The sequence below is a fragment of the Opisthocomus hoazin genome, chromosome 13 (assembly GCF_030867145.1).
Source record: "Opisthocomus hoazin isolate bOpiHoa1 chromosome 13, bOpiHoa1.hap1, whole genome shotgun sequence".
Taxonomy (NCBI): domain Eukaryota; kingdom Metazoa; phylum Chordata; class Aves; order Opisthocomiformes; family Opisthocomidae; genus Opisthocomus; species Opisthocomus hoazin.
The window spans coordinates 18,441,393-18,464,322 of NC_134426.1; the positions used below are offsets into that span (position 1 = coordinate 18,441,393).

The 22,930-nt window shown below is 60.7% G+C and overlaps 1 protein-coding gene across 3 annotated transcripts; it reads right to left on the bottom strand.

Annotated features, from left to right (window-relative positions):
* Positions 1 to 1,652: 1,652 nt before the first annotated feature.
* On the bottom strand, positions 1,653 to 22,929 carry ZMAT5 (zinc finger matrin-type 5). Of its 3 annotated transcripts, none has more exons than XM_075434760.1 (6): positions 22,843 to 22,929; positions 16,501 to 16,733; positions 14,730 to 14,792; positions 14,420 to 14,500; positions 5,879 to 5,990; positions 1,653 to 1,899 (listed from the first exon to the last, which is right to left on the bottom strand). In XM_075434760.1, the coding sequence occupies exons 2-6, from the start codon at positions 16,625 to 16,627 to the stop codon at positions 1,770 to 1,772; spliced, it is 513 nt and encodes a 170-aa protein (XP_075290875.1). In that variant the 5' UTR covers positions 16,628 to 16,733; positions 22,843 to 22,929; the 3' UTR covers positions 1,653 to 1,769. The 3 variants fall into 3 exon arrangements, with proteins under 3 accessions (XP_075290875.1, XP_075290876.1, XP_075290877.1); XM_075434761.1 differs by having other exon boundaries at positions 16,501 to 16,736; positions 22,843 to 22,925; XM_075434762.1 differs by lacking the exon at positions 22,843 to 22,929 and adding an exon at positions 22,600 to 22,680.
* Position 22,930: the final 1 nt, after the last annotated feature.

Consider the following 22,930-nt stretch of genomic DNA (forward strand, 5'->3'; position numbering starts at 1 on the left):
AAGTCTCCAAACGCGGGCGAGGAACTGCAAAGGATTTTGATGGCAAAACAGCTGGCACGCGCTCCACCACCACCCTTGAAGCGTCGGCGGGAGAGACGGGAGCAGTGGCTCTTCGGTTCCTCCACCAGGAGCAGAGCGGCCATGGCCTCTTGCTGGGAAGGCACCCGCACACGTGGCCTGGCTGCCACTGCTGTGGCTCGCGCCGACGCCGTCCGTCACCCTTTGAAGTCCGGGGAGCAGTGGGGGGCGGTGGGCTGAACCCCCCGGCAGCCCCCAGGCTCTCCCCCAGCGCCAGGGGCGCGGGGACGCACATCAAAGCACGTCGCAGAGAGCAGCCGAAGCCCGGCAGCGCGTTCCCCCGCTCCGGAGCCTCCCACAGCCCCTCTGGGGGCTCCCCCCCTCCCATTTGGCCCCCTGCAGCTGTGCAACATCTGCATTCGGTGCCTGGCGCTGATGCCACGTCCCCTGAGCCCAAGCCCTGGGCTCCTGCTCTCCGAGGACCAGCGAGCACGGGGCTCAGCAGAGCAACCGCGGGCACTGGGGAGGACAAAACCACCCTCGGGCTCGGCTTGAAGCCCAGCCTGCCTTGGGCTCGGGCAGCTGCGCCCGCTGCGGTCACATCCAGCCCCCGCCCGTGTAAAAGCTGCGTCCCTGGAGAGGCTGCGCTGGGGGTGACAGTTCCCACCACCATCTGCTGTCAGCGCTGTGTCCGGTGCCACCCTGGCGAGGTCTGGCCGAAGGCAGCTGGCTCCTGCCCACGCTCTTCGCAAATCTGGACCCGCGCCGCCTCCGTGTGCGGCCAAACCTGAAACACTCTGGCAGCCGGTGCGGGTGTCCTGGACAGACCCGCTGCTGGGGAGCTGCTGCCCACAAGCCCCCCATGAGGCTGAGCGCCCACCCGGCCTCCCGAGAAAGCCAAGGGCCTTGGCCATCCCTTCCTTTCCTGGTGAGGAGACGCTGTGAAATTCCGGCTGCGGCAGCCACGGGGCTGGGCTGAGCGTGGCCACGCCAACGCTGCGCCCTAAAAGCACCCCTGCGTTCTTCCAAGGGCAGCGAGGAGGAGGAGAAGCTGGAGGCAGGCAGGCTGGGCTCCCTGGCCCCCCGCGCCGGGTCCTGGGCTCCCAGTGCAGCCCCGCAGCAGGCAGGGGGGCCATGGAGACCCTCCTCGCCCCCTCCCAGCGCCAGCCCCCCGCACACGTGCCTGGCCAGGCAGCTCCCGTGGCAGGGAGCGGCCCGGGAGGCCTCTGCCCCGCTGGCACTCACCACTTACTTCATTTCCCGGAGAAGGAGAAACCATGGGATGTTTTTCCCTCCTTGCTCCTCACCTGCGGCACCGTGGGAGCGGAGGGCTCACAGGAGCTCCCCCAGCTCTTCATTAGGAGCTCCGGCACCCAAACCGCAGCCGTTTTACACACTGGATTTAACAGCAGCAAACCTAAGTCCTAAGCAGTGGAGGAGACGTTAAACATGAATTTTACAAGCCTGGTTACAGCTTCCTTCCCAGCCCAGATCCGCCGCCCCAAGCCCAGCACAGGCAGCACGCTCCGAGGGGACGGACGCCTTCCAGCCGACGGCAGACCCCGCTCCAGCGGCGGGGAGACAACTGCCCCAGCGGGTCACCCCAGCCGAGAAACCACACGACACAGGCAGGCTGCACCGGGGGAGCAGGTTTTATTGCTATAAAAGTGTATATAAATAATCCCGTCCCCTTCCCAGAGCAGGCGAGGAAGCGGTCCTTCTCCAGCAGGAGCTCCGGGGGTCCCTGCGGCTCAGCCCCACTGCAGGCCGGGGGGGACTGGCCACCCTCCGGGTGGGGGGGCCTGCAGGGACGGGGGCAGCTCCCGCGCCGGTGGCCAGCCCGGCGGGTACTGGAAGGGCGCTGGTTTCTCAGGCAGAGCGCTGTGGAGGTGGGGAGACGGAAGGGGTGTCAGCCTGACGGCAAGGCTCGGCGTAGGGGCTGAGCTCCCCCAGGCCCCTCCGCCAGCCCCCCGCTCAGCAGGGCTTTGGGCATCAGCAAGCAGGTAGAGTCACCCCCCTCCAAAGAGCCGAGCTGCTGCGGAACCCCCTCAGCCCATCCCCGCAGCGTCGTGGATGCCACCGAGAAACAGAGTGGGAGCACGGAGGTGAGGGGGGCTGCGGGGGGAAGAGCGGGCAGCAGCCCCAGCCCCGGGCACAGCTGCTGGCAGCAGGGGCTCGGAGCTGGGTGCCCCCTGCTCCCAGCCGCTCTCCCCTCCTCACGCAGCTGAATTTTCAGCAGAACAAACGAAATCAGCAGATGTTTCTTCCCGAGCAGCCCGAATCCCAAGCCAGCTGTGCACTTCCCGAAGGACAAGGGCCCCTCGGAAGCGGAGGAGCTGCCAACAGGACGGGGTGCTTTCAGAGAAGCACCCTTCAGCAGAGGGAACAGCCTTCCCCCTCCGACTCGCAGCCCAGGACGCGCTCTGCCTCTCTCCCTCAGCTTCACGGGCTGAGGCCGCTGCAGACACCGCACCTGACCGAAGCACAAAAGCGAGAAGCATCGCTCCCTCGTCTCCAGCTGCAGACAGCGCCTGGCCAGGGCAGCTTTAAATTCACGGGAAACGCACCTTCTCCATCAATTCCCGAGTGCAGGGAACTCATTTGTTCTTTAGCAGAAGCCCTGACAGCAGCCTTCCAGCTTCTCAGGCCTCCACCTCCGATCCTGATGAATCTTTTTAATTGTTATGCCAGAAGAAATCTAATCAAACTCCTTTACATAATGCTCCGGAGAAGCAGCACCGTCCCCTCCCTCCCTGCAGGGCCGACGACATGGCCGAAAGCCAGCTACAGAAGTTGAGTGCAGCGTCTTCCAGGCAACGAACGCTGAGCAAAGTCATTTGGTCCAATGCTCACCCCCATGACGGGGATTCTTCCGAGCCACGGAGGGGACGAGGCTGCTGGGACATGCACCAGGCCCCTCTCGTTACGTTTTGTTCTGCCCAGGCACCGTCGCTGCCGCAGGAGCAGCACGGTGGGGTGGGGAGCAGGACAAGGCATGCTGCAAGGTGGAACCGCACAGCTATCAACTAATGAGCTGTTCTGAGAGCAGCAGGACTAATCAATAGGGAGGATGCTGTCTGGGTACTCAATTCCCCGGGGTCTCGTAAGATAGAAGTGCTATCAAAGGCTTGCCTGCCAGCCAGCACGGCTGTCCCACGCGGGTTCTCCCGTGCCTAGCAAGGGTCAAGAATATTTCCCTTCCGAAGGCGCTAATGGGATCCCTCTCCTCTACCCACTTCCACATTCACGAAACCTGTAGCACCTCAGTGTCCTCGAGGCCTCAGACCCCCTTCTGATGGAAAGCAGCAAGTGGGCTCACGGCAGTTGTGGCAGCAGCGCACACTCGCGTGCACCGACACACTCCGTTCCCTTTGGAAATCGGGTTAAAAATCAGCTGCCCCCTGGCAGAGCTCCACTGCCACGAGAACCCCAGGAACCGCACCCCGCTCCGCCCCAGCTCTCGAGAAAGCAACAGCACAGCGTGGCTTTGAAAAATCACAGAATCACCAAATGTTCGGGGTTGGCAGGGCCCTCTGTGGGTCACCCAGTACAACCCCCTGCCCAAGCAGGGTCACCCAGAGCAGGCTGCACAGCACCACGGCCAGGCGGGTCTGGAATATCTCCAGAGAAGGAGACTCCACAGCCTCCCTGGGCAGCCTGGGCCAGGGCTCCGTCACCCTCAGAGGGAAGAAGTTCTTCCTTGGGTTCAGCTGGAACTTCCTCTGCTTCAGTTTGTGTCCGTTGCCCCTTGTCCTGTCACTGGGCACCACTGAAAAGAGTCTGGTCCCGTCCTCCTGACCCCCACCCTGCAGATGTTTAGAGGCATTTCTAAGGTCCCCTCTCAGCCTTCTCTTCTCCAGGCTGAACAAGCCCAGCTCCCTCAGCCTCTCCTCGTAAGAGAGATGCTCCAGTGCCCTCCTTATCCTCGTAGCCCTGCGCTGGACTCTCTCCAGTAGCTCCTCATCTTTCTTGAGCTGGGGAGCCCAGCACTGGACACAGCACTGCAGATGGGGCCTTCCCAGGGCAGAGCAGAGGGGAAAAACACGCGCCAGGCGCAGGCTTCCCAGTGCAGACTGTCGCCTTGAGCCCGGCCAGGCTGGGAGAGCGGCCGCGCAACCGGCGATGGGTGGAAGGCAGGCAGCCAACCAAGGTGACGGGCAGCAGCAGTGCTCATGTTACTGCCTCAAAGACAGTGCTACCCTTCACCCAAGGCCGTGCGTGCCCACTTCCACTCCAGCACAGCGTTTCCTTTGCGCTGTGGAGTCCCTGGAGACCGCGCAGGGCAGCAGCTCTGCTGCGACTGCCTGCCAGGTACCCTGCGAGAAAGCCCCCGGCCACGCTCGCGGGCTGAGGCTCAACGTGGCGACAGCCTCCCATCGCACCCAGGGAGCTCGCGCTTCCAGGGCCTCCTCCACTCCAGCTGGAATCCCTCCTGCTCAGAGCTGCCGGAGCGGACAGAGGCGGAGCTGGGTCTCCAGCATCGTCTCCGGGAGATGGCTGCCCTCGGGAGCGCCTTCCCGACCACTTTGTGCAGTCTTCTCTGACGTCACCAGCCAGGCAAGGCAGCCCCAAAGCCACAAAGTCCCCAAGACACTGTTAGACCCTGCCAGAGATTCTGCCACTTTTCAGGGACAGCAGGAGGGAGAGGGAGCCGCTCGTCCTGCAAAGCATTTTCAGGAAGAGCACGGACTCCCCCGGCACCAGGAGCCCAGGGACCTGCCCAAACCAGCCCCTCTCCCCCAGCGAACCAGTGGCTCTGGCAGCCACAGCGAACACACGGCTGCTCGGAAGGGCAAGGCGAGGGCTGCGGAGCACACGGGGAGATGAGGAACAACAGGGCCAGGCGTCGGCAGGGCCAGGTAGAAGAGCAGCTTTGAACAGCTGGCGTTCAGTTACTGCAGTAGCTGGTTTCTGCAGGGACAGAGAGGCTGGGTAGAAAGCAACAACCCCCGAAATCCAAGGTCTTGTGCATCTTCGGAGGCAGCAGGGACCGAGAAGTTATGAAGGTCTGGAAATCCCTCTGGGTACAGCGACAGCTACCCTCCGTAAGAGACGATCTGCCCCAAGATGAAGGGACTCACGGGCAAGACAAGCAAAGCAGGGCAAGCGAAGCGTGCGGGGGGCAGGAAGGGTACGGCTGCCAGCGAGCCCCGCTGCCAGGCTGAGGGCAGCCACGCTGATGGACGGAGCGCAGAGAGCAACAAGCCCCGACAAGCACCAGAAGGAAGAACCTGCCCAGACCAAACACCGAGAGGACAGGAGAAAATGGAAAAAGAACAAAGGAGAGATTTGGCACCCGCCCAAACGCCATCCAATTAAGCCTGCAGCACAGCCAGGTGAGCAACGAAACAGCAGGCACCGGCGGGCGCCCCAATCCGAATGAATGTCGCGAGGAGGAGCGAATTCCACCCTCCCGCTGGCAGGACTGGCAGAGCTGGGCAGCCAGAGGATGGAGAGGCTGTCAACAGACGAGACCGGGCGCCTGCCACTGAACTCTGAGCATTAATAATCCGCACCGCGGCAGCACGGTCCTTCCACGCACGTCTGTGCGGAGAGCAGCCCTCCATGTGCCTTCCCCGGGGAAGCAGCCGCAGGCAGCAAGAGGACACAGGGAGATGCGTGCATGCGTGAATGACGTGGGCATGCAAGACCAGCTCCATACGTGTCTGCAGCGTGTGCCAAGAGCAGGCAGGCAGCGCTGGCAGGCCGACTGTGAAATGGGAGCTCAGGGGGTCCCATCGAGCTGGGACCTCTGATCACCCACGCCTCCTCCTCTCCCACCCACAGCCCTCTGGTGGGACCCCCCCCCTGCACCGTGCGGGCCCGAGGCAGCAGGATGGACGCTCCCCGACACCAGTACCTGTTACTCTGAGCCGCGCTCAGCCTCTTTGCTCTCTTCTCCAGCCAGTCCTCGACGGTGCCAGGCGGGACATCTGCTCCCTCCTGCCGCAGCTCCTTCAATCGCTGCTCCCCTGGTTGAGAGAGAGAGGGCTATCAGACGCTCACGCTGCAGTCCTCACACTCCATTAAACCCGCTGCTCATTACCCGGCAGAGTTTCTTATGGTGGAGGGTTTGCAATTTGCCCGTGGCGGCCCCTCCTCCCCCACTGTCCACCTGCCACCCGAGGCTTGGCCTCCTCGCTGGTGACAGCTCCAGCCAGACAGAGCCGGGAACAAGAACTAAGCCAGCGAGCAGGGCGACGGTGTGGGCACCGAACCAAGGGGAGTCCGACATCTCCCCCCAGGGCAGATCGTCCTCATCCTCGCCTAAAACAGCCTCTGCTGGCCCTGAGCCCTGAGCCATTGCCAAAGATGTGTCCCTCCAACTGGCAGGAGGGACTTTGCCCCCTCTGCCCAGTTAGGTGGGAGTGACAGGGACGTCTGTCCAGATCGATGCAGACTTGGCAGGCCACGAGCGTCTGAAAGGTTCAGAGCGTGCGTACAACCGGGAGACGGGGTTTCAGAGATGCTGTCAGGTCTGTTTAAGGCACTCGCCGCGTGATGCATCCCCAGCCCCTGCAGGGACAGGGTGGGAGGCTGCCGCCCAGCCCTGCTCAGCCTAGGTGCAGAGTCAGAGCAGAGCACGGCCGAGCCGGGGAGGGACAGGAACAAGGTCCTGCATTTTCTCACACAAGTTGGGAATGAGCACGGAAACCAGTAGGAAACCTGTGCTGTCTACCGAGGGACAGGGCAGCCTGAGGTCCTTGCAAGCTTTCAGCCCCTTGCAAGCTTTCAGCCCCTCTGTCATGCCGGGGGGGCTGCGTGGGGCAGATGCCCGCAGGTACCCCATCCTGCAGCACTGTCCTCCCTGGGCAGAAAGGCCCAGAGCCACTGGGGCAGCCCAGCACTCCCCAGTCCCTCCCACCGGGCAGAAATGCGCAGCTGCCCAGCTCGCAAAGCTCCCCGGTGACAAAGCAGGAGGGGATGCTGGTGCAGAAGACGGTCTGGCAGGAGTCCTTGACACCAGCGGCACAGTCACACTCCCGACGGCGCGTCAGCAGCGCGGGCCGAGGAGCCGCTCAGCGCTGTCAGATCTCCAGCCTAGTGGAAAGTTCCCACCTAACGGAGAAGGGAACGCGACACTTTGAAAAACAAACACCGATGCTAGAGAAAAGGAAGCCGAGGCAGCTGCGTGTCACTCCCCTTCGCCCCGCGCAACAAACCCTCCAGGGACACGCTGATCCCATCCGGAGACCAGCGTGCCCGTGGTCCCACCCCGGCAGCAGCCACCTGCAGCCGTGCCCCCCAGGAGCCCGCGCCACACCTACCCGCCGTATGTCACGCGTTTAAGGAAAATATTATACGTTTCCAGACAGGGTGTGAAATTAATATTGCTTGGGCAGAGTGAAGGATCACTTCATCCTAGTGGTGGCAACCAATTATTCATCTGCCTGTTGAATATTAATAAGGATGGCAGAAACGCGCTACACAATGAGCAACCGGAGATGGATAATTTGTCATCCAGCCTTTTCATCTGCTGCTGCTGGGCGGGGTGGCGATGTACCCGCTGCCACCACAAAGACAGCCTGCTGCGGTGCCGCTCTGCGACGCGGCGATAAGGGTCCGGCTGGAGGTAGGACTGCTTGAGTCGCTTGAGTCTCCCTCAGCCGCTCCCCCTTTGGGGGTCAGCCCAGCAGCCGAGGCAAGAAGCACAGTCTGGAGAGCTGGGCGCTGCTCAGGATATCCGAACTCAGCTCCTGCCTTAGACTTCCCTAGCATCCTTGACCATGGCCACCTTACCCGGCTTTGTTCCAGGCTTCTCCATCCACTGAGTGCCTGGGCATGTCCCACCTCAGTAAGGGAGCTCCTGAGAGGCTTCGATGAGGCAGGGAAGATCACCACAGAGGGAAACCTCTCCCACCTCCACCGACCACTGATCTTCTTTCCATCCCACTCCAAGCACCAGCACAGAACCGACCAAAACCTGCCAAAGCCTCTCTGGGCAGAGCTGGCAGCCCCGAGGCCACTGCCCCAGTGTGCCGCACCAGGAACTGGTGGGCGCCCACGGCCTCCAGCAGCCACAACTCACTGTCTCATCCAGAGCAGCTCACTGGCTGCAGTGGAACGACTCCAGACTCCCGCTGTCCTAAAAGAGGCCCCAGGTGTCCAGAGCAGACAGGCATCCAGCTGGCTCCCCGCTCCCGCAGCTCCGAAGCACTCCAGCCCTCACGCTGAGGAATACGGTGGCAGGGACGGGCAACTGCCTGGCTCTGTCCCCCTTGACGCGTGCCCATCAGAAAGGCAAATCTTCCACCTCGTATTGCTCAGAAGCACACACACCCTATCTAGGGACCACCAAAACCACCGTGAGGTTGGAAATACCCCCTGGATGTCACCAGGTAGAGTCCAGAGGAGGGCTACGAGGATGAGGAGGGCACTGGAGCATCTCTCCTACAAGGAGAGGCTGAGGGAGCTGGGCTTGTTCAGCCTGGAGAAGAGAAGGCTGAGAGGGGACCTTAGAAATGCCTCTAAATACCTGCAGGGTGGGTGTCAGGAGGACGGGGCCAGACTCTTTCCAGTGGTGCCCAGTGACAGGACAAGGGGCAACGGGCAAACTGAAGCAGAGGAAGTTCCAGCTGAACATGAGGAAGAACTTCTTCCCTCTGAGGGTGACGGAGCACTGGCCCAGGCTGCCCAGGGAGGCTGTGGAGTCTCCTTCTCTGGAGATATTCCAGACCCGCCTGGACAAGGTCCAGTGCAGCCTGCTGTAGGTGACTCTGCTTCGGCAGGAGGGTTGGACTAGATGACCCACAGAGGTCCCTTCCAACCCCGCCATGCTGGGATTCTGTGAAGATGTAACTCTGAAACGCAGTCACCAGCCCTTACTCCTCATACGTGGTCGTGCAGCCAGCCAGACTGCAGCAGCAAGGCAGGTGTGAAGGTGCTTCCTCCCCTCATTCTCACTGGGGTGTTTGCTTCAAAGTCTAATTACAGCCAATTAAAAGAGCATCTGTAGTCATGAAGCACCTCTCTAATGATGCCAGGGCGGGAGTCCAGATTTATCTCCTCTCCCCATGCAACTTCTAGCATGAGTTTTCTTCCCGAATGAGGCACCACCGTATGTAGGATGCAGCACCGAGCAGGTCACCCAGCAAAGAGATTTACACGTGATCCTTCAGCTCCCTCCCCGGGCCAGAAGATGTGGCAGCCCAGACTCCTCCAGAGCACAGACACAGCGGCAGGCTGCGGCTGAGAGACGGGCTTGATGAGGCCCTGCAATACAAGCAGCTTCGGAATGCATTAGGGATGCATCCAGAGGAGTGTGGGCAGCAGGGCGAGGGAGGTTCTCCTTCCCCTCTGCTCTGCCCTAGTAAGGCCCCACCTGCAGTGCTGTGTCCAGTGCTGGGCTCCCCAGTTCAAGAAAGATGAGGAGCTACTGGAGAGAGTCCAGCGCAGGGCTACGAGGATGAGGAGGGGACTGGAGCATCTCTCCTACGAGGAGAGGCTGAGGGAGCTGGGCTTGTTCAGCCTGGAGAAGAGAAGGCTGAGAGGGGACCTTAGAAATGCCTCTAAACATCTGCAGGGTGGGGGTCAGGAGAACGGGGCCAGACTCTTTCCAGTGGTGCCCAGTGACAGGACAAGGGGCAACGGGCACAAACTGAAGCAGAGGAAGTTCCAGCTGAACCCGAGGAAGAACTTCTTCCCTCTGAGGGTGACGGAGCCCTGGCCCAGGCTGCCCAGGGAGGCTGTGGAGTCTCCTTCTCTGGAGATATTCGAGACCCGCCTGGCCGCGGTGCTGTGCAGCCTGCTCTGGGTGACCCTGCTTGGGCAGGGGGCTGGGCTGGGTGACCCACAGAGGTCCCTGCCAACCCCGACCATTCTGTGATTCTGTGTCACTGCTCCTGAGGCTACTGGAGCGAAGGTGTCTCGGATGGCGAGACTTCGGGCGCAGTTTAAGGCAGGCTTGTGTGCTGGCAGGTTGGACTGAGGTCACGCAGGAGACCTGATCCTGCCAGAGGGCTCTGCCAAACCCCAACATTCTGGGATTCTGTGATTCTGTGGAAGTTCTCACCCCGCAGCCAAGCAGCGGCAGCCGACTGTGAGAACACTCCTTCTCCTGCTCATCATCGAGTTAACCCGGGTGACCACAGCCGCCCCAGCAGGGCCACTCTTTCAGTCACACGGATATATCGCAGACACTCGCCTGACTGCGCCCTGACCCTCCCCTTGCAGCTCTGGCTAGCTGGAGCTCACCGGTGAGGCTGGGCTGTGTCAACACCCCCGGCCGACGTGACGCAGATTAGCGGGGAGCCGGTAACCATCAGCAAGAAGGCGGCAATCTGACAGTGACTTTTCCTGACATGACTGTACTTACAACGACAGCCTGGAAGTGTCTCGCTGATGAATGATGCAGCAGATGCAGAAGGCTAATGCTCTGACGCGGTAACAGCTGGGAGTGGAAACTGTTGCTTCTTGATGAGTATATTCTATGGGGTGCAGAAACGCTGAAGCCAAACTAGGACACTCTGGAAGCTGTTACAGAACAGCGAACTGTCCAGAAATTTTCCTACTTCACCCACAAGACTAACACAAACAAGAGGGCGAATTCCCCGCGTTAAGAAGGGCAAATGTTCAGAACAATGTCATGTTTCCTTTGGCCATAATAAAAAAGCACCATTCGGAGCTCACCAGCACAGAACTACCAACACCGAACGCTTCACAGGGAGTCAGGGGCAGGTTCAATATTTACACGACAAAGAAGTGCCACCACGGTTTAGCAGCGTTGACAGAAGTCAGCAAGGGCTTTGCTGTGGTTTAGGAGGCGAGCCTGCCCCGGAACAGGGGTTAGCAGGGCCACACCGCTGCACCACGGGATTTCTGCGCAGCTTCTTCTGAGGCGCCTGCCCCTGCGCGAGGGGAGACAGCCTGACAGCTCCTCCTCTTCCACACCCACACCAGAGCCGAGGCAAGCCGAGTCAGGCAGCAGTGTGGACCCACCACGAGACCATCCAGGTTGACCCCACCGGAAGCAGAGCACGCTCATCTCCGGCACGGTCACACCAGGCTCTGCACAGAACGGTGCGAGGGCTCTGCATCTTCCAGCCTCCCAGCTCGCCTCAGATCCCTGACCACCCCGGGCTGCAAGCCTCCCAAAACCTGCCAGATGCTGCGGATTCAGACGGGAGTCTCCGAGGACACTGGCATTCAGTGGGAGGCAGCCCGATCCAGACCGCTGCTCTGACCTGCACCGTACCATCCCACCGGCTGCAGCCTGCGACACCTCGTAGTGCAGGACCCTCGGGCCCAGGTGCTACGGCGAATGCGGACATCACCAATGGAGGCGCCTGATGGACGTGCTACGAGGATCAGGTCTCCTGCGTGACCTCAGTCCAACCTGCCAGCACACAAGCCTGCCTTAAACTGCGCCCGAAGTCTCGCCATCCGAGACACCTTCGCTCCAGTAGCCTCAGGAGCAGTGACACAGAATCACAGAATGGTCGGGGTTGGCAGGGACCTCTGTGGGTCACCCAGCCCAGCCCCCTGCCCAAGCAGGGTCACCCAGAGCAGGCTGCACAGCACCGCGGCCAGGCGGGGCTGGAATATCTCCAGAGAAGGAGACTCCACAGCCTCCCTGGGCAGCCTGGGCCAGGGCTCCGTCACCCTCAGAGGGAAGAAGTTCTTCCTCGGGTTCAGCTGGAACTTCCTCTGCTTCAGTTTGTGCCCGTTGCCCCTTGTCCTGTCACTGGGCACCACTGGAAAGAGTCTGGCCCCGTTCTCCTGACCCCCACCCTGCAGATGTTTAGAGGCATTTCTAAGGTCCCCTCTCAGCCTTCTCTTCTCCAGGCTGAACAAGCCCAGCTCCCTCAGCCTCTCCTCGTAGGAGAGATGCTCCAGTCCCCTCCTCATCCTCGTAGCCCTGCGCTGGACTCTCTCCAGTAGCTCCTCATCTTTCTTGAACTGGGGAGCCCAGCACTGGACACAGCACTGCAGATGAGGCCTTACTAGGGCAGAGCAGAGGGCAAGGAGAACCTCCCTCGCCCTGCTGCCCACACTCCTCGTGATGCACCCCAGGATCCCATTGGCCTTCTTGGCACCCAGGGCACACTGCTGGCTCATGGTCAACCTGTCATCCACCAGGACACCCAGGTCCCTCTCCACAGAGCTGCTCTCCAGTAGGTCTGCCCCAGCCTGTACTGGTGCAGACACGTCCCCACAGCTCACCAAGTGGCGGCTTGGCTTGGGCAGCTGTTCCCCCCAGCCCGGTCTACCGCATTATGGGATGAACCTTGCCTCCACCAAACCCCTCCAAGCTCTCTGTGGGCTCAGCTGACCAGACTGAGAGGTCTACGTGATGCTCAGCCTGCTCGCTTGGCTCGCACGGGACGTCTGCGGAGCACCGCCACGAGAGAGGTGAGCAGGACGTCAGCCTACAACCAGGCATTCACGTTCGAGCAGCACAGCCAGGGAACAGGCACCCTGCTGTCCCCCGGCCACCGCTCCTTGAAGTCTAATTGTTTAATTAAATGTTTGACTTGGCAATACAAACATAAGGTTTCCAAGTAATCTCCCAGGAATCGGCGCTCTCACTAGCCAGTTCTCCACTTACACTCGACCCGTTTGACAGAAGTCAATATTCAGTAACAAGTGTAATTGGCAAAGAAATCTGCCCCAGCGCCAAGAAGCCTGCCAGCCCTGCCCCGCAGCTCCGCTCCGCTCCAAGCGCTTTCCCCGCCCCTGCGATGAACAGCCCTCAGTGACTGGAAACGCGCCGGGTTCCTGCAAACGCGCCGACACCCCGTGCCACCTCAGGAGCCCAGCGCTTCCACCCCGCAGCTGAGAAGCTCGGGGAGCGGTTCTGGGCTGGCAGCACGGAAGAGGAGCGTGGCCGCCAGCCCAGCACTGCCGCTGCGAGGAGGGCTGGCTGGAGCGGCCCGACGAGACGGGTTTTATCGACTGCCAGCCTCGCTCAGCCACTGATTCACAGAGTCACCTCGGGGACTCGCAGCCTGACTCAGCAATGGCGAGGGCTGGAGCAGCTCCGGAGCGCCTGCCTTCCTCCCGCTCCGCCAGCTTCCCAGCGCCCTGCCTCCCCGCGTTTGATCCCTCGGAGGGCCACGAGAGGATCTCTGTCCCACGCACAGCCCGGATCTCCTAGGTGTGACACACGGACACAGACAGGCTTCCAGCACCTCAGCCTGGTTTTGCCAGACTGTTGGCAGAAAACCAGCTGGCTGCAGGCAGCGGTGTGGGCACAGGACCTGCTCAGAGGCTGGGCTGCCTGAGGAGGACCGCTGCCAGCAGGACGAGGAAGCGAGCCTTCCTCTCTGCTCCGCACTGGTGAGGCCACGTCCGGGTGCTGTGCCTGGTGCTTGGCCCCCAGCACCACAGAGACAGGGAGGTACTGGAGGGAGCCCAGCAAAGGCAACAGACAATGGGTACAAACCAAAATAGAGGAATTTCCACTTAAATATTCAAAAAAACCCCCAAACAAAACAACAAATAGAGGAATTTCCATTTAAATATTAAAAAAACACCCCAAAAACATTTTTAATGCAAACGTGATCAAGCACTGCAACAGGCTACCCGCTGCAGTTGCAGAGTCCCCAGCCTTGGAGATCCTCAACCCCTACTGGACGTGGTCCTGAGCACCCTGCTCTAGCTTTCCCTGCTTTCAGCAAGGCAGGGTCGGGACTAGGCGATCTCCAGTGGAGACCTCAAACATTCCACAAGTTCTCACCAACACGCCACTCACGTTTTCTCTAACCACCAAAGCAACGAATCCCACAGAGAACATGGAGCTGCCACCCCTTTTAGGGCAAGGAGGTGCTACTCCCGGAACGACAGAGTTCCAGCGTGCTCTGGAGACCGACGGCAGGGGAGCAGTCGCCATTCGTCCTCTGCCCAGACTCCAGTTCCACCCAATGCCACGTGAGCGAGGCCGTTGCTGGATCCAACACCCCATGTCCTCTCCTCAGGACAACCCAACCTACGGCAGGCCAGCTCTCCCCAGGAGCGGAAGCAGCAGCTCCCTGGTAATAGCAGAGAGGTGGGGGGAAATCAAATCCATAAATTTAAGGGGAAGTGATGTACCAGTGCCCTCTGCTGCTGACAGCTTTTATTCCCTGACTGAACAAAACCCCGAGGGCTCCGAAAGCCCACTCTGCCTCGGATGTTTGCTGCTAAGCAGTAACAGCACTGCTCAGCTCCAGGCTTGCGCCTGTGCCAGCAGCTCCAGAGCAGAAAGCGTATGAAGAACTGCAGCACTTACAGGCACGCTGCAGGCTCGCACAGCACTGCGGGACAGGCGGGAGGGATCCACGCTCGGCTCGCTGCGGGCAGGCAGCATGGGATCGCAGGCTCTCGCTGCACGACCCCTCATGCGCCCCTACGCAGCCCACGCTCCCTGCAGCAACTCCCCCCCCTCAGAGATCCCCGGACATTTTCTCGTTCAAGGACTCACCTTGAACCTGGGCGCTCAGCTTCTCCAGGTCCTGCTCTGTCATGTGGGAAAATCTGCAGTTGGACCCAAAATCACACTGTCCTGGAACAAAAGCCATGATGTTGCACGAGAGCCGCACACACAAGGTCCTCCCTTGCAAACACGCATGCAGACCCAAGACCCATCACACCTGCACGCCGGGGACACAGGCGCAAGCCCTCCGCTCCCTCCAAGACAAACAGACACACCAGGGCTCTCCAAACAGCCCTGGGCTGGCTCCCGCAGGAGCTGCTGGAGCTCAGGCAGTTCTTTCCACCACAGCAGAACTCACCCGTTTGCAGAAACTTCCGACAAGGTTTCTTGGTTTGCTCCTCTTGCAGGATAGCGGCAGCATCTAGGAGAGACAAAGGACGAAACACCGAGCAGGGTGAAGATCCCTTGTGCAGCACTACCCCATCTTGTCACCGTCCCAGGCAGGCCAGTTGCCTGGCGGGAAGCCACTTTACATGACAACCAGGAGCTCCAGCCACGGACAAACTGACAGTTAACAGTCCCTGTCTGCAGTCCTGGCTTCAGCTCTTCACTGGCTTGCAAACGTCACTGTCTTTGCTTTCTGCTTCATGCTTTCTCCCTGTGTCAGTAGGGGAAAAGAAACATGATGGAAAAGCAAGGACTCTGCAGTGCTTCTGTGCAGCAAAGACCTGGCAGACTCGCAGGGCTCTCAGAAAAGCTCTGTGCGAGGCCTCACAGAACCCTGTGCCGAGCCTCCAGCGGACACCACTGAAACGGTCCTTCACCTCTCGGAGATGTCCCGGGGAAAACGAGCCCTGAAGACACAGCAGCTCCCGTGGGCTGTGGAAGAATTTGCACTGGCTGACGTCAGGCCGCGGAGTCTGGGGACACAGGGAGACGAACCCCCTGGTCAGGGATGGGATGAGGAATTTTATCAATCAGAGGAAAATCAAGGGCTGCAGCCCGGTGAGAAGACAAGCACTAGGTAAGACGCCTCACCATCACTGACCCAGCTAGAGCTGTGCTGGGGCTGCTGGTCCCTCACACCTGACCCTTCCAGAAAGCCTTTCCAACTTCCAGGCACGGTTAAGCAGACGGCAGAGCCACCCAGAGCTCCGCAGGGTGCTCCTCACCTAGCTAGCCAGGAGAAAAACACCGCCTGCAACTCCTGATCCTGAGCAACCACAGGGAAGCAGAACATCACACTTGCAACAGTTTCACAACCAGTTTAACCCAAACTAAGTCTTTGCTAGTGCCAAAATAGACAGTCCTGCCCACCCTCAGACTCTGGATGCACATTAGCTGGCACCAAGACACACATAACTGCGTGGCAAGCCAGGTCAGAGCGGTGAGCTGGGTGAGAAGAGTCCTGTTAAACAGGCAGAAGACACCGGGCTTTCTTTCCTCCAGCACGTCCTGACGCAGCCTCCAGCCCCAGAATTCCAATTCCTTCTCTGCCAAAACCTCAGTGCACCCAGCCCTCCTCCTCTGCGAAGACAGGTTCGAGCACCCCACTGCTCTGAGCTGCTTCCCCAGCCCGCTCACCCTTCTGGGGTCTCCAGTCAAGCGGCGCCATCCTCAGCCTCTCCCGTGGCCGCTCTCCGCAGCGACACCTCCACCCGGTTCGGAGAACTGCTGCGAGCTTCCTACCCCCACACCCCACGCGTGTACAGCCTGCCTTCCATTCCTTGCTCCTCGCACCTCAGAGAGCAACTCTGGTTTGCAGCAGGCACCGAACGCCTTCAGAAACTGCAACTCTCTTTGCTCTCGCCAGTCTCCTTTTCAGGTTTGCTCATGACGCCAAGAGAGCTTTAGCTGCAACTCCTGCTCTCAGAGACAACCTTCCCATCTCTCCCACCTCACTTCACGTCCCAGCTGACATCCAGTTTCCCCTTCCCACACCCAGACACACGAGGGCTTTGCCTCCGAGACCGCCTGACAGCAACAATATCAGGCCCGCGATTCACCGGCACAGACAATCCGAACAGAAACCATCAGCGCTGATTGATTTCATCTGTTCCCCCCTCCACACCTCATCCATCACCTCCCCAGCCCCAGCGAGGGAGGGACAGACAGCTGGTAGTACCCACCTCGGAATAAGTCATACCAGACTCTCTTCGCCCTGAGATGCTGCACTCCATTGAGGTGCTTCTTCCTGTTGTGGAGGTTGTCCTGAAAGGACCTGTCACAGTAGTCACAGAAGTATCTTTTCCCCATCTCTCTTCTGGCAGAGCAGCATCAGCGCGGCCTGGGAACCATCAGACAGCTCCTCGGCGCCCAGCCACGCCTGCCCCGGGGACGGAGGATCCAAGATTTACAGCGCCTGCTTCCAAAGAGGAGGAACTCAAATCACTTAGGGTTGGCAGGCAGAGAAAGCGGCGAGACCCACCAGTACACATTCCCGTCCATCAGAGACTGGCGAGGCGCGTCTGCTGCACATACACGGTGGAGCAGGCTCGGATCTCCGTTTCTTCCCTCTGCCGCCCAAAGTCACAACAGCTCTGCCAAAAGCATTCCCCTTCCCGTGAGCGTGCTGGAGTTCAGAGCACACAGAGCAGAGTCCCCAGGGAGGCAGCCGCCCCCAGCCACCACCTGCACCAGGGACAGTGCAGTAGAAACCACCCAGGGTGCAAACAGAAGGAACCAGAGATTCCTGCCCCAGCCTCCACATGGGACCCCAGGGCTTCAGCCCTGGACCACAGGCGACCTCCTGTTGCCACCCAAGAGGAAGGAAATTCCCCCTCGTTCATCTCTACAAGGTAAGGAAGAAACTCAGAGCTCCTCCAAGATGACAAACCAGCCGATCCCGCCTGCTCTGCACGGGGGAAGCTGCATTACGAACACAGAAAGATGTAACACTTCATTCAGCTCACCTGCATCAGTCTGGGGCTGCTCTCCTCACCCTCCCCAGCCCCCGGCAGCAGGACGGGTCTGCTTCTCCAAGGACAGCACTTCCAATACCTCAGATCACCACAGCCTTACAGCCAGGAGGAAAGAACCCCCAACCCCACAGTCACTGAGGGCAACCCGGAGATGCCCGGTCCTTCTCCTTCCACAGGGAAAGGGGCTTCTCCCACCTGGATTTGTAGTCCAGAGACTCTGCTGTGGAGTCTCGAGAAGTAACAGGACAGAGACTGGGTGCTCTCACCCGTGCTGGGCCTGGAGCCAGGCCCCGGTAGGGCAGACAGGGTTTGTGGTTACGTGTCCCCACTGCCTATCCTTGCTGGTGGTGCAACAGACACCCCGGAGGAGCTGTCAGTCCTGTCCCGAGCGATACGAAGGTACCTGATAAACGCCAAAGATGGATGGACTGGGAGATAAACTCCAAAGGCAATTCTCCAGTTTTTGACACCTTGACAGCTAAATGCGTTAAAAAAATGGCACGGAGACCAGCACGAGAAATAAAGATTTTATAAATAAAACAGGGTCGGAATCAATCACAGCCTCCTTAACAATCCCCAGGAATCAGCGGGAAGAGCAGCAGCAACAGGCAATCCCTCAGAGCCCAGCACGCTGCGCTCAGGCAGCTCTGCCGAGCCCTCCTGCCAGCTATCCACCCCGGCATCGCGCCAGCAACCGCGCCAAACGCCCGTCCTTCCTCCGCGCCCGAGAACGGCTGCTTCAGAATCGAGCCCCTGGAAAGCTCTCGCACCACACAACACACGTTAAAGCGTGCTCCCCTCCATCTGCACTCAGTGGAGAGATCTACTGATCCTTTCGAATCGGCTTGCAAACCTTCACGTGGAAGGTAAAACGCCCAAAGGCTCAGCAGAACTGGAAGTCTCTTTGGTTTGTGGTCCTTTCCGTGTTCTCCGGGTGAAACACCCCGCCGGGAGGTCACTTCACCCGCACACAAGCCGACCCGGCTCCCGCTCGGCGGGTGTAACTCAGCTCTGGGGCTTGGGGTCTGACAGCGCCCTGCTCCAGCCCAAGCAGCCGAAACCAAGTGCTGCTTAACGAACCTCGTGCCATAACGTGCCCCCATCCTTTGCCAGCTCATCCCAGAGCTTTGCAGCCAGCGCGGTGGCGCTGCTGGAACCCAGCAGGCACACTCTCGCCCTCCGCGTCTGGCCCACTGGCAGGTTCTGGCGTGGCTTTTCAGAGCCGACCAATCCCCCTTCCGCACCTCACGCCGCAGCCTCCCAGAGCTTGGGGCAAGATAAAAGCTTCCTGCCTCAGCTGCTGGCTCCTGCACTCCATCTCTGCGGCAGCGGCTGCTGCTAGCGGGGAGAACAAATGAGATTCTGCAGCGGTCCCACTCAAGTTTCCACTGATCGCAATGGGAATTCCGCCTGCAGAAGCCCAGCAGCAGCCAGCCTTTGAAACCGCATTTCAAACTTCTCCTTTCATCACCCCGACAGCAGTAATTGCAGCAGCTCGCTCCCCCTCCTTCCCCGACATCGGGGACAGAAAGCTCCTACAGATTTCAGGCAGCCAGATCCCGCACCCCGGCAGTGCCGGCTCCCAAATTCCCCTCGCAATTCCCAGGGCAGGGGACGAGCGGAACAGAGAAAGCAATTAGAGGAGCAGGAGATTGGCCCAGGGATCGCCCCCTCCAAGGATTACACCGACCGCTCATTTCCATCTTTTTAAGAATTCAGTTGCGTGGATTATCTTGGCTGGATGCTGACGGCTCTCTGCAGTATCAGCAATCCACCGTGCTCCGCGCTGAACTCGCACGGAGGAACAAAAGCTGCTTCTGAGCAACGCCGCCTAACCTACTTCCATTTTCCCTAATGGCTCCAACAGTAAACAAAGAGCATTATTCAGCCGAAAACAGAGTTGTTCTCTAATTAAATCCATCTTAGTCATTACGGAATGAAGTAAATGTAGCTGCTTTATAAAGAACTGCTTCATCTCGGCGATTTCCTCTTCACATTTCTGGACCCTAATTTGCAATTGAATTCAGGCGAGCAGACCCCCGGACCCACAGGCCGCCACAAACAATTTCAGGCAGCCTTTGCATTGGCTTTGACGTCTTTCTGCATAAATCCAAACACAAAAAAACACCCAGGGCTTTGTCTTGTATCTCAACGCTTAAAAGTATTAACAAAAAAAAAAATCCTCTGCCGTAAGCCTCTTGGAGGAATGTTTTACAAGAAATGGCAGGTTCCATGGCACCGAGCAGGTGCTGCGCTCCTCCGGCCGCGGCGCTCGGTAGAGGCCCAGGCAGGACCTCCTGTGCACCATCCTGCATCTCCCCGGCTCAGACGGCTGCCAGAACACTCCACACCGCGCCCCGCCAGCCACAGCTCTTCTCCAGGCCTCTCCCGGGGTTCTTGCACCGACTTCCCCGAGCTGCGGGCCGAGGGAAGCAGGCGACCCGGTAGTGTGTTTTCACCTGGGTGTGAGCGCTTTTCTCCCCGCTGAACCCTGAGAATCGCTGCTGGGCCTCGACCTCCATTTCCTGCTGTCTCGCAGCCCAGGCTCAGGGCTATTGCAGCCACTTTGGGTACCCAGACAGATGTGAATTCAATCCAAGTGCCAAGCTTACGATACCCAGCTGCCAATTCCAACAAGCCCGTACCTCCATGGGAACATGAGGAACGCCCTCAGAGTCTGCCAGCACCGTCACAGCGACAGCAGGACAGATTCTGACCTCCATTACAGAATCACAGAATCCCAGCATGGCCGGGGTTGGCAGGGACCTCTGTGGGTCACCCAGCCCAACCCCCTGACCAAGCAGGGTCACCCAGAGCAGGCTGCACAGCACCGCGGCCAGGCGGGGCTGGAATATCTCCAGAGAAGGAGACTCCACAGCCTCCCTGGGAAGCCTGGGCCAGGGCTCCATCACCCTCAGAGGGAAGAAGTTCTTCCTCGGGTTCAGCTGGAGCTTCCTCTGCTTCAGTTTGCGCCTGTTGCCCCTTGTCCTGTCACTGGGCACCACTGGAAAGAGTCTGGCCCCGTCCTCCTGACCCCCACCCTGCAGATATTTAGAGGCATTTCTAAGGTCCCCTCTCAGCCTTCTCTTCTCCAGGCTGAACAAGCCCAGCTCCCTCAGCCTCTCCTCGTAGGAGAGATGCTCCAGTCCCCTCCTCATCCTCGCAGCCCTGCGCTGGACTCTCTCCAGCAGCTCCTCATCTTTCTTGAACTGGGGAGCCCAGCACTAGACACAGCACTGCAGATGGGGCCTTATTAGGGCAGAGCAGAGGGGGAGGAGAACCTCCCTCGACCTGCTGCCCACACTCCTCTTGATGCACCCCAGGATCCCATTGGCCTTCTGGGCAGCCAGGGCACACTGCTGGCTCATGGTCACCCTGTCATTCCCCAGGACACCCAGTCCCTCTCCGCAGAGCTGCTCTCCAGCAGGTCCGGTGTAAATCCAGAGCTCGATGTGGGACTGACACCGACCCGAGGCTGCGCAGACCCATCCTCGCGGCAGTGGTTCAGAGGCTACCGGGGAGATTTGTCTTAGTGACAATCCCGAGCAGTTAACGTTGAAAAATAATAACTGAGCTCTTCAAAGGCCCGGCCTAAGGGATCACGCTACAGCCAGGGCACAGGAACAGGTCAGGCACCTTCCAGCCGCTGTGTGGGCTTCCAGCACAAGCAGAGGCTTTGCTCTACCCCAGGAATCCCACAGACCTCCCACAGCAGCTGCACGCGGGGAACCAAACATAAATAAATTAAGACAAACGACTGCGCAGCCAGACCACGCGCTCTTCCCGGGCGGCCGAGACAAATGAAACGACAGAGCGAGCGTCACATGAGGATCTGCTCTGAAATTTAATGTAGATGCTTGTTTAACAAGAACCCCGCCGCAGGACGACTTCAATTTTACAACCCCCATTGTCTGCCCTCCCCTTCCAGACGCAGATTCTCCCTCTCCCACCGCCCAGGGGCCCCTTCGCCCTCGAGGGGTGAAGCGGGAAGACAAGCGCAAGGAGCAGGCGGCGAGCGGGAAGGGGAGCGTTCCCACTCCATTCTGCTCAGCCACGCCGGGCCCGTCCACGGCCTGTGAGCGTCCCCGGCTGCGGGGACCCCCACCACCTACCCCCCACTTGGGAGCCCCCATCCCGACCAAGCAGAGCGAACCCCGAGTTTCACCCCCAGCTCCCCCGAGGGGCCGAGCCTCGAGGACACGGACACGAACCCCTCTTTCTCCCCCGCTCCCCCCCTGGCAAGGGGCGTCTCCTGCCCCCGAGCAGGGCCGGCGCCGGGTCCGGGCAGCGTGCACCCAGCGGGCCTCACCGCCGCAGCTGCACCGGGGGCTGGAGCCCACCGGCCTGCGCCGACGGGGCCGAGCTCGCTGCAGGGAACGAACGCGCAGGGTGCTCAGTGGGAGCCGCTGAAGGGAAGGCGTGCAAGGAGGGAGGTGGCGGTTTGATCCGCGGCCCAGGCAAGGCCCTTAGACTGCCGGCCCAGGCCCCAAGGACCCCAGGACCCCCGGTCCCCAGCCCGGCCCAGGCACCTAGGACCCAAAGAGTCCAGGACCCGACCCCAAGGACCCCCGGCCTGGCCCAGGCCTAGGCATCCCGGATCCCGCATCCCGGGTCCCGGCCCAGGCGCCCAGGCCCCAAGGACCCCAGGTCCCCCGGCCCAGGCCCAAGCATCCCGGACCTCAGGCCCCAGACCAGGCGCCCAGGACCTAAAGACCCCAGGCCCCGGCCCCCAGGCCCCCAGGCCCCCCAGGCCCAGGCGCTCCGGATCCTGGGTCCCAGCACAGGCCCCAAAGACCCCAGGCCCTGGCCCAGGCGCCCAGGACCCAAAGACCCCAGGCCCCATAGCGCCCCCGGCCCAGGCCCAGGCATCCCGGATCCCGGACCTCAGGCCCCAGCCAGGCGCCCAGGACCCAAAGACCCCAGGCTCCGGTCCCCAGGCCCCAAGGGCCCCCGCCCCGGATCCTGGACCCCAGGACCCCAATACCGCCGGTCCCAAATACCCCTGGCACCAAGGACCCCTGGCCCAGGCGTCCCGGATCCCAGCCCCCAGGCCCCGGCCCAGGCGCACAGGACCGAAAGACCCGAGGCCCTGGGCCCCAGGCCCCAAGGACCCCCGGCCTGGTCCAGGCCTAGGCGTTCTGGACCCCAGACTCCAGGCCCTGGCCCCCAGGCGTCCAGGACCACCCAAAGCCCCCAGGCCCCGACCCACAGAATCACAGAATAGTAGGGGTTGGAAGGGACCTCTGTGGGTCATCTAGTCCAACCCTCCTGCCGAAGCAGAGTCACCTACAGCAGGCTGCACAGGACCTTGTCCAGGCGGGTCTTGAATATCTCCAGAGAAGGAGACTCCACAACCTCCCTGGGCAGCCTGGGCCAGGGCTCCGTCACCCTCAGAGGGAAGAAGTTCTTCCTCATGTTCAGACGGAACTTCCTGTGCCTCAGTTTGTGCCCGTTGCCCCTTGTCCTGTCACTGGGCACCACCCCAAGGACCCCAGGCCCAGGCATCCCGGACCCCAGGACCTCAAGACCCCCGGCCCCGGCCGCACTCACCTCCCGCCAGGCCTCGGCCCTGGGCCGCGCTGCGCCCGCCGGGAGCGGCGCCTACATCTCCCAGAAGCCCGCGCGCGGTCGCTCTCCC

Bases quoted from the DNA above. Each gene is read 5' to 3' on its own strand.
- ZMAT5 (XM_075434760.1), bottom strand. From the start codon at position 16,627: ATGGGGAAAAGATACTTCTGTGACTACTGTGACAGGTCCTTTCAGGAC. The intron at 14,501-14,729 runs GTGAGTTCTGCT...CTTTTGTTCCAG, and splicing joins TCGGAAGTTTCTGCAAACGG to GACAGTGTGATTTTGGGTCC. The intron at 5,991-14,419 runs GTGAGTCCTTGA...TCTCTCAACCAG, and splicing joins GCTGAGCGCCCAGGTTCAAG to GGGAGCAGCGATTGAAGGAG.